This window comes from Drosophila santomea, chromosome 3L (assembly GCF_016746245.2).
Source record: "Drosophila santomea strain STO CAGO 1482 chromosome 3L, Prin_Dsan_1.1, whole genome shotgun sequence".
NCBI lineage: Eukaryota > Metazoa > Arthropoda > Insecta > Diptera > Drosophilidae > Drosophila > Drosophila santomea.
The window spans coordinates 15,413,906-15,435,937 of record NC_053018.2 but is presented as its reverse complement, the minus strand read 5'-3'; the positions used below and the strand labels follow the sequence as shown (position 1 = coordinate 15,435,937).

The 22,032-nt window shown below is 39.2% G+C and overlaps 2 protein-coding genes across 3 annotated transcripts; one reads left to right on the top strand and one right to left on the bottom strand.

Moving 5' to 3' along the window:
• The first annotated feature begins 121 nt into the window (after positions 1–121).
• On the top strand, positions 122–5,739 carry LOC120448619 (catalase). Its single transcript, XM_039630731.1, has 3 exons — positions 122–326; positions 3,866–4,786; positions 4,895–5,739. The coding sequence occupies exons 1-3, from the start codon at positions 270–272 to the stop codon at positions 5,435–5,437; spliced, it is 1,521 nt and encodes a 506-aa protein (XP_039486665.1). The 5' UTR covers positions 122–269; the 3' UTR covers positions 5,438–5,739.
• Positions 5,740–6,059: 320 nt separating this feature from the next.
• On the bottom strand, positions 6,060–21,527 carry LOC120450533 (protein I'm not dead yet). 2 transcript variants are annotated; one of them, XM_039633622.1, is made up of 9 exons: positions 21,312–21,527; positions 9,288–9,325; positions 8,911–9,037; positions 8,727–8,843; positions 8,512–8,660; positions 8,252–8,440; positions 7,669–8,127; positions 6,995–7,373; positions 6,060–6,929 (listed from the first exon to the last, which is right to left on the bottom strand). In XM_039633622.1, the coding sequence occupies exons 1-9, from the start codon at positions 21,333–21,335 to the stop codon at positions 6,639–6,641; spliced, it is 1,773 nt and encodes a 590-aa protein (XP_039489556.1). In that variant the 5' UTR covers positions 21,336–21,527; the 3' UTR covers positions 6,060–6,638. The 2 variants fall into 2 exon arrangements, with proteins under 2 accessions (XP_039489556.1, XP_039489558.1); XM_039633624.2 differs by lacking the exon at positions 21,312–21,527 and adding an exon at positions 16,502–16,649.
• Between the last annotated feature and the right edge of the window lie 505 nt (positions 21,528–22,032).

The window sequence follows — 22,032 nt, the reverse complement described above, 5'->3', positions numbered from 1 at the left end:
ATTTTTTTTAAACTTGCAACTCTAAAATATCGAGCACTTGGCAAAAATATCGATATCTTCAACGCACTCGACAGCCCTGAGCCACAACAACAAGTACGTGGTGCTGGGCTATAAAAACAAATGGAACTGCGCTGCAGTTGCTTTAGTTGACAGAATTCTCGACGCAGTCAGAGCAAACACGAAGGCGGCTAAAAAACGACAACTTTCCAGTTCGAGCGTTTCCAAATTCTGGTTATCCCGTTGAGCAAATATCCTAAATTTCAAGCAAAATGGCTGGACGCGATGCGGCTTCAAATCAGTTGATTGACTACAAAAACTCCCAAACGGTGAGTGTGCTGGTGTGTGTGTGTGCGAGCGCGCGAGAGCGGTTGCTGCGTGCGTGTGTGTGTGTGTGTGTGAGTGCCGGCAGAAAAATAAGAAAACAAGAAAACCGAAAAATAAGACAAAAAAGGAAAAAAAGACGAAGAGAAGGGAGAAGCATTGTTCGAAATAAAACAAACAAAAAACAAGACAATTGCAGCAACGATTGCTATGAGCCTGTACTTTCCATTAATTATTAATAATGTGAAGAAACAACAAAGGCTGGTCGGCAGATGCCAGTAATTTTGAAAACTGTTTCGCCACAGTTCAAAGTTCAAAAGCCGCCTCTCTGAGTCTTCTATTTATTCGTACAAATCTTATCAGAACCGAACTGATAAACCTTATCAGTGTGACAATGCTTATTGGATTTGTGTTTTCTGTACCTAATCCAAAGTTTGGTTAAGTTAATTTATTTTCGCTAGTTTGCTGCTTAAGGAAATCCAAAGTTTAGTCTAGCTACCTTATTTTCTAACCTTGGCTGACCTTTCCCCTTTGTTTAATTTCATTTTCCGCCTCGCTTTTCACTTAGCACTTCCATTTTCATTTGGCACTTGCATTGTGCATTCGAATTTGTTCGTTTGCACTTTCGTGTTAATTATTCGCTTTCGCTTTTGCCTGAACGCTCAGATTAAATGCATGATTTCAATTGGAATCGTGCTCTCTTAAACTTTTAAACAAATATTGTTTGTTCATACTCGAGAAAGTGTACTAAACATTTGAGTAGTTTCTTTAGTTCGTGGCATTCCGCAATTGCAACATTTTATACAATGCAAACATTTTCTTTTACAATTTTGTATCAATAAATGGATGAAGTAATAACTCATTGCCTCACCCATAGATACTGTATCTTTATTTTAATTACTCAGCAATTTCCCATCGGATTTCACATGTACCTCTATAAATCGATAAATAAAATAATAATTCTACATAGTTTTTTTTGCTTGCTGATAGGCATCCAAAACAGCTAAGTAATAGACTCAGATAGATTAGATTGATCAAATTGTTGGGTGCGCACTTTTGCTTGGTAACTAGGTTAAAATATTAATAATATTGTTTTTTATTTTATTTATTTTATGATTAATCTAGAACTAAGTTCTCGCATCAGTGATTCAAGTGCATTTGTGCATTGAGTCACGAAACCAATTACTGCACTACTTAAAAGCATTATTTTATATAAAAGCCATTATTTTATATAAACAAATATATATGTATGTATATATATGAACTTTTTGAGGACAGCGACTGGTGGATTGCACCGCTGTTTATAACTTGGAAAATTCGTTGGGAGTCAATGGACTTTGCGGCGACCGGCTTAATGTTGCACAAACTGGTTGCAATGTACTTCGACTGCAACTGCGACTGCAACTTCGACTTCAAGTGATCGAAGTGACAACGAACCCGGCTTTAAACCCGTTTTGGAGTTGTGTGCGGAAGGCTAGACCGCCTTGGGAAAATGCGTTTGCCAGCCATAAGTCAACGCAAATTTTCTTTCTCCAATTTGGTTATGCAACCTGGCTGGAACGCCCGGCTAAAAGCGACTGTATGTGAGAATATGTTTCGAAGTGACCCAGAAAAGAGAGCTCCACAGTTGGTTGGTTCGTGTTGTTTTAGTCGATTTTGACCTTCTATGACGAAACTGTGAAAACTGCATTCTGTCAGGCAATTAAATGTTTGCCTTTGTTTTGCTGAATAATCATGGCAACTAGCTCCTTTGTTCTTTGGGTATCTCGCAATCAAGTTCATTTGGTATCCAAGAAATTCGAAAATGCAAGGAAAATACTTGGAATATTTCAAAACCTTATGCATTGCGTAAGGTCATCGTTAAGTGGTTAGGAAGCTAATAGAACCCTAAAAATCCTTCAGCTTACTTCTTGTATATACCTCTCATGAGTAAGAGTCTTTTGGTGATAAATGATATCTAGAAGGCAAACTTACCATATCTTATACCCACAACAATCAGGTGCACTGATCTTGCAAAGCTGCCTCATTAAGTTGCTGTTTGCCATCTTTGTGTCGTTTCCAACGTCGACAAGTTGCAATTAAAAAACATTCCAGTAGAGTGTGTGCTTTGCATTTCTATACGAGATCGGTGGAGGTTCGCTTATCAGTTTGCTCTTCGCTGGAGATATCTACAACCACATACGCATACGCAACGAGGCTCTGATAGGAACCAGATTGACTTGTTGGGCGTGGATCGCAGTTCCACTCGCATTGTCATTCCCGGTTTGCTTCACTTTTCGTATCTGCCCCCTGAAGTGGCCCCATATTGTTGTCTCAAAGTGCAAACCATTCGCACTGAAATGTATGTATATATAGTATTGTCCAGAAAATTAGGAATTTATAAGGAGAGCTCACAAACAGGTGAGCTAATTCTGCACTTCTAAAAGCAGACTTTAGTATGAAATTCAGAAATGATAATCATATTTTATTTCTATTTATTCCTTTACCAATTGTTGTTTGTCAAAAAGTGGTTTAAGTACAGAGCTCCTTCAGCTGATTTCTCTTAATCTAGTGACTACCAGGAACTAAGATTTGATAAGATTTGCAAGTTACTCATCACCTAAAACAATTAACATATAACTGCCCAACGAGTAATCCCACCCCAAGTGATATATCTTAACGTCTTTGTATTGTGAAATACAAACAGTAGCTTAATTTATATGTTTGACACACCACCAGAGGCTTTACTTTGCTAAACAGCCTTCTGTATAAAATGCCATATGCACTGTTCTAGAAATGCTTTCGAATTAGAATTTCGCATGGCGTTGTCAGGTTTCAAATCCATTAGCTAAACAGTGCGCATTAACCGGTGACAGTTTAGCAAATTGTTGGCAGAGTTAATTTTATAATTTACTCAATGCCTGGGTTGGCTTGCATGCGAAATAAACGATGAGGTGATTAAGAAGCGGTGTCGAATTACTCCAGGGAAATAAATTGAAAGCCAGGAGAATGGGGATTAGGATGAGGATGGATTAGATGGGGGACATTGATATTTCAGATGGACAAGGCACTTTTATTAGCTTAATGGAATGAAATAATTAATCGATCACCCGTTCCAAAACTGTGTAAAATCATTTTGATATTCAAATAATTTATTTTTTATTTTTCAAAAGCCATTTAATTGGTTTTTGTTTATACACGGATTTTATATCTTGACATGTTAATGCGAAAACCCATAAATCATCACTTCATTAATACCCTAAGCACTTAAGAACACCTGAGAACTCTTATTTCTAATTAAAATATGCACCGCAAAATGCTAAATTCTAAAATGACCCCCCGTGTAGAGATAACGCTGTGCAATCTTTATGTTTATGTTTTTTGGCGAAAACCCAAAGATTAAATGAAAGTCCGCGGCCGAAAAAAGAATTATCGCAATAGAGCTGATAAGATTGCACGACACTTGAACTAACATTTTAGTGCAGAAAGTTAAGTTATGGCCCTGTGCATAGCACCTTGAAAATAAAAAAAATTCATTAAACTTGACTTTCAATTATGTTGGCAGGTTTCTCCTGGTGCCATTACCACTGGCAATGGAGCACCCATTGGCATCAAGGACGCCACCCAGACGGTGGGTCCCCGAGGTCCCATTCTGTTGCAGGATGTGAACTTCCTGGACGAGATGTCGCACTTCGACAGGGAGCGGATTCCAGAGCGTGTGGTGCACGCCAAGGGAGCTGGTGCCTTTGGATACTTTGAGGTGACCCACGACATCACCCAGTACTGTGCCGCCAAGGTTTTCGACAAGGTCAAGAAGCGCACTCCACTGGCCGTGCGATTCTCCACCGTGGGTGGTGAGAGCGGATCTGCGGACACCGCCCGTGATCCCCGAGGATTCGCCGTCAAGTTCTACACGGAGGATGGCGTCTGGGATTTGGTTGGCAACAACACGCCGATCTTCTTCATTCGCGACCCCATCCTTTTCCCCAGCTTCATTCACACGCAGAAGCGCAACCCGCAGACGCATCTGAAGGATCCGGACATGTTCTGGGACTTCCTCACCCTGCGACCGGAGTCCGCCCACCAGGTGTGCTTCCTGTTCGGCGATCGCGGCACCCCCGACGGTTATTGCCACATGAACGGCTACGGCTCCCACACCTTCAAGTTGATCAATGCCAAGGGCGAGCCCATCTATGCCAAGTTCCACTTAAAGACGGATCAGGGCATCAAGAATCTGGACGTTAAGACCGCCGATCAGTTGGCCAGCTCCGATCCGGATTACAGCATTCGCGATCTGTACAACAGGATCAAGACCTGCAAGTTCCCCAGCTGGACAATGTACATCCAGGTCATGACCTTCGAGCAGGCCAAGAAGTTCAAGTACAATCCCTTCGATATAACCAAGGTCTGGTCGCACAAGGAGTATCCTCTGATTCCTGTGGGCAAAATGGTGCTGGATCGCAATCCCAAGAACTACTTTGCTGAGGTTTGTAGGATTTTACAATAGTAATTTCTTCTTTCGACTGTAATGCAATCAATTTAACTTTTTTACTTCTTGAAAGATAATTAATTCGGTACTTTTCCTAAACCTCAGGTGGAGCAGATCGCCTTCAGTCCCGCTCACTTGGTGCCCGGCATTGAGCCCTCTCCGGACAAGATGCTCCAGGGTCGTCTGTTCTCCTACTCGGACACCCATCGCCACCGCCTGGGACCGAACTACTTGCAGATCCCGGTGAACTGCCCGTACAAGGTGAAGATTGAGAACTTCCAGCGGGATGGACCTATGAATGTGACGGACAACCAGGATGGTGCCCCCAACTACTTCCCCAACTCCTTCAATGGTCCCCAGGAGTGCCCCAGGGCCAGGGCCCTGTCCTCCTGCTGTCCGGTGACTGGAGATGTCTACCGCTACAGCAGCGGCGACACCGAGGACAACTTTGGCCAGGTCACCGATTTCTGGGTGCATGTGCTGGACAAGTGCGCCAAGAAGCGACTGGTGCAGAACATCGCCGGCCACTTGAGCGGCGCCAGCCAGTTCCTGCAGGAGAGAGCCGTCAAGAACTTCACCCAGGTGCACGCTGATTTCGGACGCATGCTGACCGAGGAGCTTAACCTGGCCAAGTCCTCGAAGTTCTAAGCGGAGGAGGGCATTGCGCCGTGTCAGACTTGGTTTTTGGCCTTAATTACGATTAATCCACTGGAACTAATTATTCCAACACCATCAACACTACCACCACTGACCACCACCACCCATTCCGAATTTGACTAACAAAAGCAAAAGCTTTTCGGATCTTTGGTTGCGGGCTTAAATTGATTTAACCACGAAATGTGTCTTGTCTTGTTTTGATATTCAAAATTGTTTTAGTCATAAACGAATTACTCTTACATACATATGTATATGCAATGGATATATAATAAATTCTTTATATTTTGATACAACTGTTTGGAATTCTTGAATTACTACGGTATCCAAAGTAAATTACTAGGTTTTAGCGCCACTAATTTTTAATATATATCTTCCATATATTAAAGTTTAATTTTTAACATTTTTCTTACCTGTAATTTTTACGAAGATTTTTAAATTTAGCAACAGGTTTCCAGTCACTGTAAAACGTTGCCAATGAATCTCAAACCTTTTATGTGAAACGCCCATCGCTAGCAGTATAAGTTATCGATTTATGAGAGCAATCGATATTCGAAATGAATGGCGCGCTTTGAACATCAAACGAAATATGTTATTATTGAATTAAACAAACAAATATTTATTGTCGTTTGAGCTTTTTATTAATTAATATTGTTTACAAACTATATAAAACATAAATCATCTGAAAATGTACACAGTATCATTTAAGCTTAGGCTACCGCTATTTGTGTGCTCATTTTGGTTCGCAATGAAGTATTGAGTGAGTTGTTCGTATTAAATTTTTTACAAGTTGAAAAACATGTATGAAAATGTAAGTTCTCTCAGTCTAGTTATTAAAAATATTATATTAGCAAGCCAGGGCTGCCATTGAACAAAATGTTCAAATTTTACCAAATCTTTTCCATTTTTATGCTAAATGCAACAATGAAGTAACATTAATTTGTTTTTAAATATTTAGCTGAGTGCGTAAACCAGAAGTTCAATTCCTGATACGTTTTTTCAACACATTTTTCTAAACAATAGGTACTGTTTTTGTATCAAAACTTTTCGCAACTCTAAAATGCAAGGATAGTTAAACATTTTTACACATTTTCCGCTGTCAGCAAAGGCACTTTTCTTTCACAATTCCCTAAATTTTCCTCAATCGTATCGCTGTGACGGATATGTAAGTTACTTTACACTAATTACAAACTATCTAGTGCGTCTTGTTTCCCAGTGCTGCTGCGGCATAGATCTGAGCCCATTCGGGGAAAGTGTTGAGGTTTGGATAGACGACCAGGCCCCAGGTTTGGCAGAAAACGAAGAGGGTGATGATAGTAATGATGGTCGGACCAATGCCGGCAATGGCCATGTCCTTCGTCCTAATGTTGGCATAGCCAGCAACCAAAGCGTTGGGCGGCGTGCTAACGGGCAGGTGGAAAGCCATACTGCAGGCCAGGCCAGCGGGCAGAATCAGGTACAGAGGATGGATCTCAATGGCCAGCGACTGAAATGGAAATAAACTCTTTTAGTATAGAATATAATATACAAAGTGTAGAGCATTAAACGCACCATCTCAGCCAGCACGGGAATAATAATGTTGGCAATAGCCACATTGGAGCTGAACGCGGTCAGGAACACAGCCACCAGGATGACAACCAGCAAGAGCACAGAGTTGGGCAGAACCTTCAATCCAATCAAGGCATTACCAATCAGCTTGGCCATGCCGCTCTGCTTGCTGCCCTCGGCCAATGCGAAGCCACCGCCCAGCAGGAACACCAGACCCCATGGCACCTTGGTCTGGATGAACTTCCAGGTGATCAGCGAGGGAGTGGGACCCGTGGGCACTGGGCCACCGCGTCTGGTGCAGTAGCGCAGGAAAGCATAGTTGGCGGGCAGCATGAAGCACATGACCACGACGAAAATAGTGGGCATAGAGTTGCGAATGTCCCTGGAAAGAAGTACGATGTAGGTAAAGTGAATAAATAACTCGCAAGCTTAATTAGAAGTCAAAGTAAAACATTTATGGTTTTTCATCATCTAAAACCATAAATGTTCAGCTAATACTTAAAAAGTTTGTATTACATTCCGCTTGGTTAGTTAATTTAAAATTTACAGAGACGTCTATAAGTAATGGCTAATGATTCAATGTGATTGTAGACACGAAATGAGTACGTACATGGTAGAAACTTTTGTTTGAGGTAAAAATACAGGAGAACCAAAGCTAGACTTAAATATCAACTTACTTGGAGTTCAGCAAATCAGCCCATCCCAAGAAGATGCCCGGCTTGCGGGTGAAGTACATCAACACCATGAAAATGAACAGAATCATCACTTGGATCTCGTGAATGGACATGGGACCCAGATCCTTGTAGCGCTGATCGATAACCTTCTTGGCGACATCGGCGCCCTCCCGTCCCCTCTGCACTTCCTGAGCCTCCTTGCTCTTGGGACGCCATAGACCCATGAAGTGCCATTGCAGGAACACAAAGGTCAGCAGGGTGTAGACCAACATGGATGGCACCGAGTAGAACATGAAGGTGGGGAAGTCCATCTGCTCGGTGGAGTTCTTGAAACGCGCCTCGTAGATGCCCTTGAAGGTGAGATTGGTGGCAGTTCCGATGATGGTTCCGCAGCCACCCAACGAGGAGGCGTAGGCGATGCCCAGATAGTAGCACAGCGTGATCTTGGTGGGGTATGGAGGTCTAAAAAAAGAATAATATTACAAAATGTAACCAATTTAATCGGTTTTTAGTTAACGCTAGTAGCTTGATGTCAACATAAAGTTCATAGTTAGGTAAAAACACGTTCAATACAAATAGTACTTACTCATCCTCGTTGTTCTTCTTGGTGCCTCCAACGATTTGGTATTGCGGCTCATGGTTGATCTTGCAGACACCCTGGGCCTGCAGCTCCTCCAGCACGGCTTGGATGATGGGACACATCATGGCAGTGCAGGCGGCGTTCGAAATCCACATGCTCAAAAACATGGTAACCATAATGAGGCCAAAGTGTAATCTAAGGGAAAAGCACAGCACTCATAGTCAATTCGATCCTATCAATCCATTTCAATCCATTCGGATATGTACCTGCGGGGACTACAGCCCACGATCTGGATTACTCTCAAGGCGAGGCGTTTGTGTAGGTTGCAGTACTCCACAGCCAAAGCGACCATGATGCCGCCCATGAACATCACCAGCGTATCCTTGAAATACAAGCGGCAAGTCTGATCCGAACTCTGGATGGTAAAATAAAAGTAAGCGGTTAGGAATATATCATTGGTTTTTACAGAAAAAGAACTTACCATTATACCCATGATAGGGAAGGCCACAATGGGTATCATGGACGTCACGTAGAGCGGCAAGGCTTCCGTAACCCAAAAGATAGCCATTACCAAGAGGAGGTACATGCAGCGAAATTCCTAGAAATAGGATTTTTAAAATGAAGTTTAGTTAAGCTATTTAACTGTTTGAGGGGTATTAACTTACGGCGCCCTCGTTCAAAAGCATAACAGGCAGGCAAAGCAGCGGCACCAGGAACACCACCAATCCCTTCCAGTGGTTGGCGAAGAAGTTGGAGCACTTCACCGGTGGCTGTGGTTGTTCGCCAATTTCACTGTGAATGAAATAAGATCCCAAAGTTAGAAAGAATTTGTAAAAAGTGCATAAAAGACACTTTCGGTTGAATGAATTACATGTGAATGAAAGATGGTCATTAAATTGAATAAGACGAACTTATAAAGATCAAAGAAAAGTCATTTATCATCGGATATTTACATTTTTCAGATATTAGTTTCTATTCGCTATTAAATAAAATTCATTCACGTTCCTGTTATCAATCTAGCACGAAATTTCGTAATACTTACATTTCCATTTTGATGTCCAGTGGCGGTGGCGTGTAGATCTATAAGCAAATAGAGCGCAAAAAGGTAAATCAATTAAAGGTTCTCAAGAATCAAAAACGAGCCCCCTCATAAGAGGCCGAACCACTTGTTGCCAAGTCGTCGTCGTACCCAAAGTAAAGTGAACCCCAAATCGAACCCAAGCATCGATTGTCATCGTTTCACGCTTCATTAAAATGCCATCCATCAATATATGTGCCAGCCCAAACGTAACCAATTGAAAATCATTTGAAACACACACGAGCACACACAATCGCAGCCAAAGCAAACCAAACCAAAATAAATAAATAAAGTAGCGTATGGAAATCAGGCGCGTGATATAATTTCTTTTTGCGAAAAGAACACAGAAATACCTACTGTAAAATGGAAGTGAAATAGAATGGAACGGAACGAATATATGTCCAAGTTGTGCCTCAAAATTTGTCAACGTCTGGCGTGGAATATACTATATGTACCAATGTATATATATTGAGTGGATATTCCGTAGGCGCATATTCATGACGACAGTTGGCCTGTTTTCCATATCATGGGCGTCAGCAGCCCAGCTCCCAGTTTTGCAGTCGTTAGGTAATCTATGTGGTACCAACTAGAGTTCTGGGTTAGGAGGCACGTCCTAATCACTGGTTCCTGCAAAGCCTCTTATCACCACAGCACCGACCATCAATCAAGTCAGTAAGCTGCAGACAAATATAATAACACAGCCACACCCACTCATTCCTTGAATTCCCTCAGCCTTTTGACCATCGCGTGGATTTGTAGATACATATGTATATCTAAAAGAATTACAAACTAATTATAGATCCGCAGGTGAGGGTCCTACAACAGCAGTGTCAATGTCAATGCGAGCCTTGAATTTGAAAACTTTGATGGGGTTAACCCTCATGGACATGTATGTAGATACAAAAGTGACGGAGTGGTTTCAAATGGATCCGTGGCGTGCCGCATGCCACCGCTAAAGGGGCCATTGACTGGCACAAAGTGAAATGTCGCCGGGAATGATATTTTATAGTTTGTAAGATACTATGCCTCACGTGCCGCAGATACAGCGCATGAATAATGACCAGTTGAACCTTTTTTGAGCAAATGGCTCAGAGCATAAATGCTGGTAAGCTTTCAAGTGAAACTGTCAACACATATTGAAGAAGTGGTTGAACATTATAATAATTAGCATTACTATACATTCGTAATATGGAAGAATTACCATTTCTAGTACATGTTGTACCCATTCCTATCTTAAGACTAAGACTGTTTACTTCTATCAAAAACTAGATGGAATCAAATTTATCTGTTTTTTTCCGATGAACGATTGTCGTTCTAAATATTTATCCAAAGCATTAGCAACTCTTATATGCGATTTGATTAATATTAATTAGCTTATTTAACAAGTTGCCGCCTTTGTGAAGCGTTTTACCTCGCTTATCTCGGCTTGTTATTTATTTGTTGCCAATGTTATTATTTCGACTCTTGTTATTTTGTTTATATATATTGTCTACAGCGCTTTTGTTGTGGATGGACTGACACTGACTGTTCGTGTGTTCCAGCCAGACGTAATTGGAGAAGTGCTTTTGTTTATAGGCGACGAACGATGGCATTTAATTTCACACTGGACTGGCACGAGATCGAGAGGTATTTGTAGGGAAAACTAGCCGGGCAACTAGCAACATCAATATAAGCCATCATTGGCATCTATCAGCATTGTTTCTGCCAGAGACGCTCTCAATTGTTGCTAAATTGCATTCGAAGCTGTTCAGATAGTCTGTAAAATGCTTTTAATTATAGATTTTTATTTCGACTCTCTCTTTATATGCATGACGATTGGAAGGCATTGCTAGATTCCCCAAGTCAATGTGTTTGTTTTCAGTGAGCTCACACCCTTAGCAAGTCAAAAGTCAGTCATTAATTAAGGAATATTTCCACACCGCAATTAACAGCATTTTTATTTTGAGAACTCTGAATAATGTAAATCCTCCAAAAACCGCCACACCCACTTTGTGTTGTATACTATATACTATATAAACAAGTACATAACTTGCTGATAGCAAGGCTGAGATGAAAGATCGTCAACCCAGCGATAGATAAAGGAACAAATTGATAAAGTGGAACCAATAATGTGGAACAATCTTATAAGTTCCTATCTGTGTATATAGTGTGTAGTGCTACAATGAGCAAACAATCTGATTAAGAATTGAGAATGCCCATCTACGTCAGCGGCTGTTCTGAATATCAATCGAAAATTGAATATATAAACGCGCCTTCTTATTATTCGTATAACTGAATACTGTAAATTATGACATCTTTATACTGCAATCTACAATATATATACGCCCATCGCTTTCGAGTGGAATTTTTCAGCTCGATTCCAAGTAACTGACTGGAGTGACAACATTATTCTCTCAGAAAAGAAAAGGTTGAAGGGCTCTATAATATAGAATATATAGAACCAATAAAGAGGTGCTCTGCAGATAGGCACGTATATAGAAAACTATAATTTACTGAGCTAAAAATACTTTATGCCTGATTGAATCCGGATAAGGTATAATATTAAGAGCCCAACAAACCGCAATTACATCTAATAGCATTGTATGAGCGCCAATTCTGTCAGCTTACAACAAATAATATGGGGAATCAACTAATAATAGTACGCAACTCCCACACGAAACACCTGAAATTGCCGCCCATTTATGTTGTTGATGGGGAAAAAACGAAAACGAATACGAATTTCTGTTCAACTAATTGAAATGTCTAAAGGCTGATCGAGTGGAATTGTCTTAGGAGGACCATCATCATGTTGTTTTCGCTGTAAACATATTAATTGCCCGTTTACAAACAATTTGCCAAATGCCTTTTGTTTGGCGCTTGGGGCAACCACGACATATTCGTAGATAGACAACTGCTCTTTACTAAAAAACTAGAGAATAGATATAGTAGATGTTTCTGGGCGATAAGTAGAGTAAAGTGTTTACCAGTTAATCGAAATAATAGGTCATGGAGAGAGGCACATTCCTGGTGGACATGAGTAAACATTATTTATTAACCTTCAAATGCTCACGTATTTGCGTAAATTAGCGTTTCAATAATCGGGCTATATATATCAAGTACGTAAATGCTCACTTTTTGCTCGAGTGCACATCAAAACTTTTTTAATGCGGAAGTTAAGTGTGAATTTATGTTACGAAATTACCATTTTTGGATGAGTAACAGGTAGTCTTTTCCGCAAAGTGCAAGGCAGATTGATGAAATTAGCAACGACCTAACAACAAACCCATCAGTAAAAGATTATTTGTAAGTCGAGCAGTGATATTTATTGAGGCGTAAAATCCATTGAGAGAAATGAGGAAAATCTCGTATAACCAAAGCAATAGAAGCTATTATAGTAAAAGATAGAGGGACTGGGAAAAATATTTCCTTAAACAATTGTAAACAACAGAAACTGAGTTTTGCTTATCAAAATGTGACTAATTTATTTATTCATTCAGTGGCAAGCAAATATTCAAATAATTTCCGTCTGCGACTCCTTCGTTAGTCAAAACAGTCACATTAATTTCTTACTTTTACAGTTTTGCCATACATTTGCCTGCTGATAAGAAAAACCAGTCTATTAAAAAAAGAAATCCAGTTGCCAATTCAGATGCCAATTCAGTCGCCATAAAGATATAAACAGGGCTGTTAGCAAAACACTGTAAACTGCAACCAAGAAATGAACTAATTGTTGCATAAATGCTATAGCATATTATTATTGTATAGTACTAAATATTCTTTACTTCTTTATTACGCAATTATAAAGTAATAAGAGAAGAAATAAAGCACTACGACGAAACATTGATAAGGGATTTGAGTTTCTAGTTCAAGTGTTTCATGCATACATAGTATATACTCTATATATAGGGGAGCATATACTTATTGATGAGTACTTTAGACTCTAATCGGAGGCGTTAAACCAAGCCAGTCGATTAAGTTGATCCAAAGTACAAATGCAGAGGCTAAAATAAAACCGTTTTGAGCGGAATCTATTCAATAAGCCAGTTACCAGAAGCAAGTTACTCACGGTGATCGTTAGTTGAATGCGTTTTATTCGGTACTGTACCTGTGAATACTCATTAAAACAACTCAAGTAAACGGAACAGAAAAATCACCTTACGACACTCGCATACATTTGATATGGAAATGGGACTCTTTTACTTCACTTTTCCTTTTAGTTCATTCACATATGCCACTTGCCACTTCGCACTTGGCAACAAGCAATTGTGTTCTCGAATTGTTCTCGAATTTCGGATGAGGTCAAACTGCGGGTTATCGCCAGAGAATTAGCCAACGAAATGGTCAGCGAAATATGTTTTCAAATGGCTTGATAATTGTATGCACATTTCAAGTTATTTTTATCGCAATTTCAGAATCAATTTGCGGTCTGAGTTGCAACAGAAGTCAAACAGTCGAATCTTTTAATAATTATCAATAGAAAGGGGCAGTGCGACGCATCTTGACTCACTAGCACTGTTTCCCAGTTTAATGCACTGCAAGAAACCACATAATTGTAATTCAGCAAATGAATCTGGAATTTCATTCAACTTTTCACCTTCAGGCGGCTTTGGTTTTACTTCCCCAACAAATGACCGGCATATTAATTATAAATAACCCTGGCTATCGCAGCAAGTACTTTTTTCTGATTTCCCATCCTATTTACTAACGTGTCTTTGTTGTGTGTTAGCTAAATATGGATTGACCAGTCGGTCGAGCTGTTGTTTAAATAATTGTTCTAACAATTAGTATGTCAGCAGTGCACCGGCGGCTATAGAACTTTGAACTTGACATTGACATTGTCAACAAAAGTGAAACCAAAACAAAGAAGATTGACAAATTAGCATATTTAACTGTCTAGTAGTTCCCTGGGCATTATAAACGAATATTAATTAATATTCATTCAGTTTTTTGATAGAATAATAGGGCTTACGTGGTCGGATGACCAAGAAACAGCTGTTAAATGCAAATAACTAATAGAAATGGATAGAGATAATCAAACAAAACTCAGTAAATGTTTGACAGATAATATATGAAATTTCTGAAAAGTTCCACACTTTTCTGTGAAACTAAACCCAAAACAAGCTAATCGCAGAGTATTTATCTATTGGCACCGCGTTCAATGACCACATACAACATCTTTTTTCTGATATCGTTTATCTTCATACGAAAACTTTTATTACACATTGATATATCAGTGGTTATTTGATAATGCTGCTTATTAGGTGTGAATTAATAAACTGAAACGCGATAACGTGATTTATCTCACACGCACAAAAACTCTGGTGTGAAAACCGCCTCGGTTGAGTTTAATGATTCGTTTAGTGAATTATCCAAACCATGGAATTTTAACACTTGGCTTTTTTAATTTGCTTTAACTATATAGAAGTAAGTATTAAATTAAATTTTCTGTTTAGAAGAGGTGTTTTGAAAAGTGCAACCGGTAAACAAGTAATATGTTTGTTTCAAGTTCAACTGATTAGTTAAGTTTAAAAACTGGACTAACTGGTTTCTAACGGTCGAACTTATATTTTATTTATTTTTCTTCTAAATTGCTTTGCTATTTGTTGTGTAATTTCATTTCCTTATCGAGTACTCTAGGCCTTCAAACCACACTAGAAGATAAGACAACTTTGATTTGTAAAGTTCTCGGTTAAAAATGAGACTTGGGATATGTAAAGAGATTAATTATTATGTAATGACAGCTGCTCGGATGGTTTATACAATAAATAATTGTCCAGTTCGCACATTTCGCAAAAAACAGCTGCTATTCACAAATGAAATCATAAAGTTCAATGCTTCAGGGGGAAAATAAAATATAAAAAACTGAAACTTTTTTATAAAGCTAGTAAGTCAGACCCATTAATGAATTTATATGTCTATATATTATATAAATTGTGTCACCTGATACATATGTTTAATATTCAATGCTAGCCAGACATGCGGCATGCGATCTGCCGAAAATTTCATTGATTAGAGGAATGCGTGTTATTCTGTTGATAAGAAATGATCTGCTGGAAAATCATGATGCATTATACAATAGCATGATCACTACGGCTATAAAGAACTTCCAAAGCTAACCGAAAATGAATTGTTGCTAATGAACTGCAATTAAAAACTCGTATTCGGTTGGCACTTTCAAATGATTGGGCTGTCGACTGACATTATTCATGTGATTTATTTGGCAATTAATAAATACGTGTTTTATACGGTTTTTATGGGCATACTTGTAAAATTCCACAACATTTTTAAATTAGTTTCTATTATTTTTTAGTCTACTCCTGCAGACGAGAAATAGAGAACTTTCACCGACAGAACAGCACAATTTTACACGTTTTAAGGCAAATAAACATATGAACAAATTGTAAACATTATTATGGAAAACTTTGGGCAGAAAACGCTGAGTCAGTTCATCAAAAATAGAACAGGAAGCGCACGAATGCATCAAGATCTGCTCTACAAACATAAGGCCAAAAATTCAAGAAAATCTAGAAAAGTGGACATGTCTGTTACTTGACGAGTTGCACGTTATAAAATGTTTTAAAATTGGAAAACGTTATTTTTGAAAGTTCTTTCACCAATATTGAGTGCACGAGCACTTGGGGAATTTCTTTTCGAAGATAGCTTGCCAGATATGGAATTTGGTTAATACAGTAAGGTCTACTTGAAGTGTTACTTATCGAGGTAGAACTGTACTGCATCAGGTGCACTGGGAACGCGAGGAAGAGCAAGTAGAGCGGAGGATCGCTAAGTACATTGGAACAAAGAACCAGATGCTAGCGCCCAACGGAAAAGTAAATATTGGTAAGAAATGCACTTCGGGAGACCCCATCTTTGGTGCAATGTTGTCAATGTAAAGAGATTCTTTGCTGGGGCGTTCTTTGTGCCTAGACCTTCACACTGGCACTCGGTCAACGGTTTCATCTGGGGTTCTTCTTCTATGTTTTGCTCTTTTTGTTGTGAGAATGCAAACGTCACGAGTTCGAGTTCACTTCCTAACCAAAATTTTTAAATAAACACAAGAAAGCAACGCGGTATTTTTATCGCACGAAGTAGTATAAAACGAGAAGGGACGACGCACATGGCGATTGTTCAGTGTCTTTCGCAGGAATCACAACGTAGATAACTCGCATTCAAGTTTATGGCAGAAGTACTGTATTTACTTTTCGAAACTAGCGGCAGGAATCCTGGATTCCTCTTCAGGTTGTAGTTATATCCTTATCGGGACTCCCGATCTCGAAAGCAGCAGGAGAGCAAACACGCCCGGTTCGTCCGATTCGGAAACGGTGAAATGCGCGACTGAATTTACTTGGCGATAGCTTCGCCGCTTCAACCGCCCGCGTTCTGTGTGTTTGTGTGCCGCTACGTAGGTGTAGGGTCCGCTGCACACTCGTGTGTGTGGGAGCGCGCGAGAGCGGGAGAAGAGCAGAACGTTTTTGGGCGGCTAGTGGTGGCACCGTGAGGCTGGTGGTCATCGTAAGACGGGGTTAGAAACACTCGGAGAAAATTCGGTTGACTCAGCATTTTCCAAGTATTGAAATAACTTATTTGATGGTTTGCTTCGTAGTGCTTCATGGAACAACTATTTAAGCTAAGCTTAACAAGCTATTGATATGAGACATCATAGGCATTTTAATGTTTAAACTAAACCTATTTAAAACCAATTAATGGAAATAAGAAGCAAGCTTTTCAGCAAAGAGTTTTATTGTTATTATATTAAGCAAGATTTTAGGATCTGCAAGCCACTTAGGCGGATACAAATACTAAATTAATCTTAAAAATTTTTAATATGATGTATTAGTTAACTAAACAACGTTATTACCATGAGTAGGATTCAAATAACTGTATTTTGTACTAATACAGGCCCGAAGCTGAACAAAGTTAAGCTTAGTTCTGCATAGTTTCTAGATATTTTGACTTATATTTTCTTATACGACTAAAGCATTCAATGCTTATTCTAATGTTTAATCATTTGCAGTATCCCTGTGCCGATAAGTCACGAGTCCACTCTTAGCAAATAAGGAATGCAGACATGCGAAGGAGATCTCAAAACAAAAACTGCAATTGACGTGAAGCAACAGGAAAAATCACTAAGGCATCCGAATAGAAAGAAGACGTGATGGCAGACACACAAACAGTGCTAAGAGAGGGCCGCGATAAAAGGAGGGGGAGGAGAAACACGCTGCCATGTGCAACGTGAAGAAAACAATTGCGAACAAGTAACCAGCAACCGAAACCAAGACCAAAACAGAAATAGAAATGAAAACGAAAATGGAAATAGAAATAGAAACAGGCGACAGCATGTCGTGCAAACGGGAACTGCTGTGCAACTTGGAACAAGCTGACAACCTGCTTTCGCAGCCACGCTAATTAGCCAGGCGACACCTGGAGGTAATAACGGTAGAGCAGAGCACCTGTTGCTGATCAGAAAGTCTACAGAAATACGAAATCACTGACCCAGTACCCTAAACTATGCTGTGAAATATTGTATTAAAGCAGTAGTTACTTATAAAGACAATAATTAATTTAATATGAATTTAATGTTATCATCAGTTTTCACCATCGGAGATTTAATATTGATGTACAGGTACAACATAAATCTATATACATACATATGTATGTATGTACATATGTATGTACAAAACTTCCTAATATTTTTACAATACAAAGCTTATGTACAGAGCTACTTTAATCCTTTGAATGAAATTATAAACTGCTTATAACAGTATCATAATTTAAGCATCTGGATGATACCTCATACTTCGTTTAGGCATTAAAGATGTAAGGCCCATGTAATCTGGATACTGCAAGTGCAACTTTCTCGCCGGCGAGGGACATGCACTCACCCACTGGGTGAAAGTCGGCCAGAGGTCCAGAATCCGCTGGAACAACTCAACAAGTCAAGTCGATCTCGGCGGGAAACCCGTTTGCCAGTTCAAGTTTCAGTTGCTTATGTACATTAAGTGCAAAAGATATGAATGCGACAAGTGGTTGCCACTGTCATCGATTGTCGGATTGGATTGGAGTGGGCTTGAAGGTTTTCCTGTTCATGCCGCGTGTAAATGTTCTATCATCTGCATTTGGCATGCTCCACCCATGGGTGGTTTTCCAGAATAAAAACTGATAAAAATAAGCGTGACCTGTTAAGATAGTGGTTGAGATACTTTAAGGTTCTTGAATCATCGAGGGTGGTGAAATAAAAGCTATTTCTAGTACCCCAAGTTCAAATTTAAATAGGTGTTGTCAAGGACAATATACTGGGAAAGTAGCTTGAAAGAAAATTGTAATAAATGTATTTCTATGCGAAATAGTAAATTATTATTATATCAAAATTGATTAAATTGTAATTTATAATACCAAACCACTGTCAAAACAGTTTATATGGAAATAATTGGACACTTTTACGTTGCAGACCAACGCAGTTTGTAAAAATCAATAGGAACAAATTTCAAAGTCGCAAAGAAAAATGCCATAAATTGTTAATTGGATCGATTCAATTGAGAACGAGGACGATTCGGTTAGGGAACTAACGTCCATCGAATCAATACGACGAAGTAAACATTAAGGAACTTGCCAGCACAAATTTCACCCATATCGAATTTCGCCAGGAAGGAGATAATTCTATCATAACCAAAAGCACCGCTTGACAACAAATCATTTTCTCAGATCTCGCTCTTTAAACAAGAAAACAAGAAAATGTTCATATGAATCATACAGTTATATGTACATATGGATGTACATATGTGTGAGTTTTTTCGCAGCAAGTGGATCAAGTGAGATCATTTTATTGCATTGAGTAGTAATTTAATTGAACCGCACGGAAGGCGACAATGAAATGCAACGAATAAATTTACATACATATGTAGAAAAAACATACTAGCTAGCAGCATGCACAAATCGTACAAAAATAAGGTAAATAGCCGCTTTTATTGGTAAACAGTGTTCTTGAACAACTCGCCCTGCATTTTATTGAAACAGTTGTTAGTTAATTGTACTTGCTAGCAATTAACTTACAAAAGAGCTAATCTAATAACCTGCTGTGCTCTCTCCCTAACTGCTATTACTCAAGAACAACGTAGGAATTTTTAGAACCTAAAGCAGTTGCCAATCGAGTTAGTTTTATTTGGTGTGGAATCACTTCTGTACCTCAACTTCAAGTTGAAGTTGAAGTTTAAACTTTAAACAGATCTCTAGAGGCACTCACTTAGGAAACCCCCTCTGTGCTCGAAGCAAAACCAGTTTAACAGCGGTCAATAAATTTTGGGCTCAAGATTTTTGCAACTCGTTTTTTTGTTGGCGAAACAAAACAAAATCAAGTCACCGATTGCGTTGACCCACATTTAATCACTTTGGAACATAACACAATAAGTAATGTTGATTAAATTCAAAATCAAATAAGAATGGTTTTTATATGCTACATTATAATAATCTGTAGGTAATGCCGCAAAATGTATCTCAAAGTTCAGATACATTTAGCGCGTATTATACTGAAGAATTGAAATATATCAAAATAAACTTTTCGTATCTGCGTCTGCAATTGTTTTTCCTTTTGCGTCATTCCATGTCACGTGTGGGGGCGGGACCCACAAAAAGATGTATTTTCCTCAAGGTAACATGGAGATTATAAGCCAAAAATGTGAGTAAACATTTGTTCAAGAGCCAAAGTGCTGGGCGATTCTAAAAATACCCCTAATGTACTTTGAATTTTAATGCAGACATTTGCTTTTGGATTTTGAACTTCAAATACATAGTACTCAATCGAACATTGGACCCTCCTCTTTCAGAAAAAATGGGTTGACATTCAGTACACAATCTGTTGCACAAAAGTATAATCCATTTATCAGCTTTATCGACTTCATGTTCATTCATTACCGAAAAGAGCTTCAATTGTTTGATTTACGATGGGTCAATAAAACATTGTATACCCATGTATGTATGTATGTTAACAAAAACAGGTATAGTGATATAGAAAATAAAATACGTAATCATACACTTTATAGATTATGCTCGAATATCTATAAAACTAGGAAAGAGTCACTTGCCTGAGCGTTTCAAGCAGCTTCTGTGTAAATATTAGTTGAAATTTCCAGGTTCCACAAAGTCTGTTTGCAATCCCCGTGCTTCTGGAAATTCCAGAATCAACCTTATCGCACGTGTTTAAGTTAGCTCCTTAATAAAATGGGGATTTGTGGCGGGTTCTCAAAAAAAGTTAAGCCTTCTTAAGCCCTTCCACAAATTGCCTTGGGAAACCTGGGGCCCGCTAATTATTTTGCTGAATCTGAATAATTTTGTACATATTGTTATCGTTCGGTGTCGTCATACCGTTTTTCGGTCAGGTGGTTGTCCGCACACGAGAGCGATACTATGTACAAATGTATGGGAAGAACGGGGGGAAGAAAGCGGTGTCACTTCCGAAGATTTGCACAAAAGTACGCTTCTTCAGTTAGATAACAGATGGCGGAATGGAGATATCATAGCAGCAGAATAATAAAAACTGCTCATCGGGTTGTTAAGTGGGTGTGCAAACAGTATGACGACACTTTATAGATTGAGCACTTAAGCAAGCTGCTAAATAAGAGAGCAATACGATTGGAAGTGCATTTATATAACTATATATATTATATATATATTTCCAAAATCCAAACACTGCTTCAACTGATCTAAAAATCATTTCAAAATCAATAAAATACTTGATTTATGATTTTGTTTACATAACACTCTCTTACCTAACGCGTTTGCCACGCGCTACTCAAACTCGAATCCAGGTTTGCAATCGGATCTCAACAGTTCGTTGCGAAAAGCCGTCAAAAGTGCTAGGGGCTTGCCGGGCATTAAGGCGACGGGTTCAAGGTCAACGAAAAGCAATTAACCGACAAAAACAAGGAACACTGCCACGTTCCCCATATAGCCACAGTCACAAGTGAAAGCCTAATCACACGCAATTACCAACGACGGACTCAAAATCGAACTTACCATTTTTGTGGTTTCGGTCGCCATGATTGGGATCTATATGGTTATAGATAGTCTTGATATATCTGATGATCTGCGGATCTGATCACGCCGTTTCTCGTTTAGCACAAACCGTAAGCGATTATTTCATAATTTCCACCACCGCGTCGAAAAAAACATCTATAGACTCGTTGGCTAGACCACTTTTTATGAATATGTTGCTCTGCGTTCGACGACTAATATGCGAATGCTACCAAAACCAAAACCAAACCCAAACGATTTTCTTTCGCGTTCTCCTCTTGCTCTCTCACTCTCTCTCTCACTCTTTTAAGCCCTGGACATGGGAAAATATCTGATAAGTTGTCGTTGTCTGTGGGTCGGGTGTGTGCGAGCGAGAGAGGTAGAGTGTCGGCGAGCGGGCAAATACTTTAATACGCTAAGAGACGCATTTGAACGTCAACTTGTTTTTCTGTAAACTTAGCTGTGGTAACGATTCTACACAAGTATATCTACGTGTTTTGCTCAATTAAGTTTAATTTCATGTGCACCTTTATTGTTCCTCGTAAATTGAAAAGGGGGAATTTGGACAGCAACGATTTAAATATGTTTGAATTTTTCGATTCAGGAGGATTATTAAAGTTTCGATTCGGGATGGTTATTAGAAACAGGTTCTTTAATTAAGCCTTTGACCTATTTTTAACCGGAAGTCAGTAAACAGGCAAGAACAGGTTGGCTTTTAGCATAT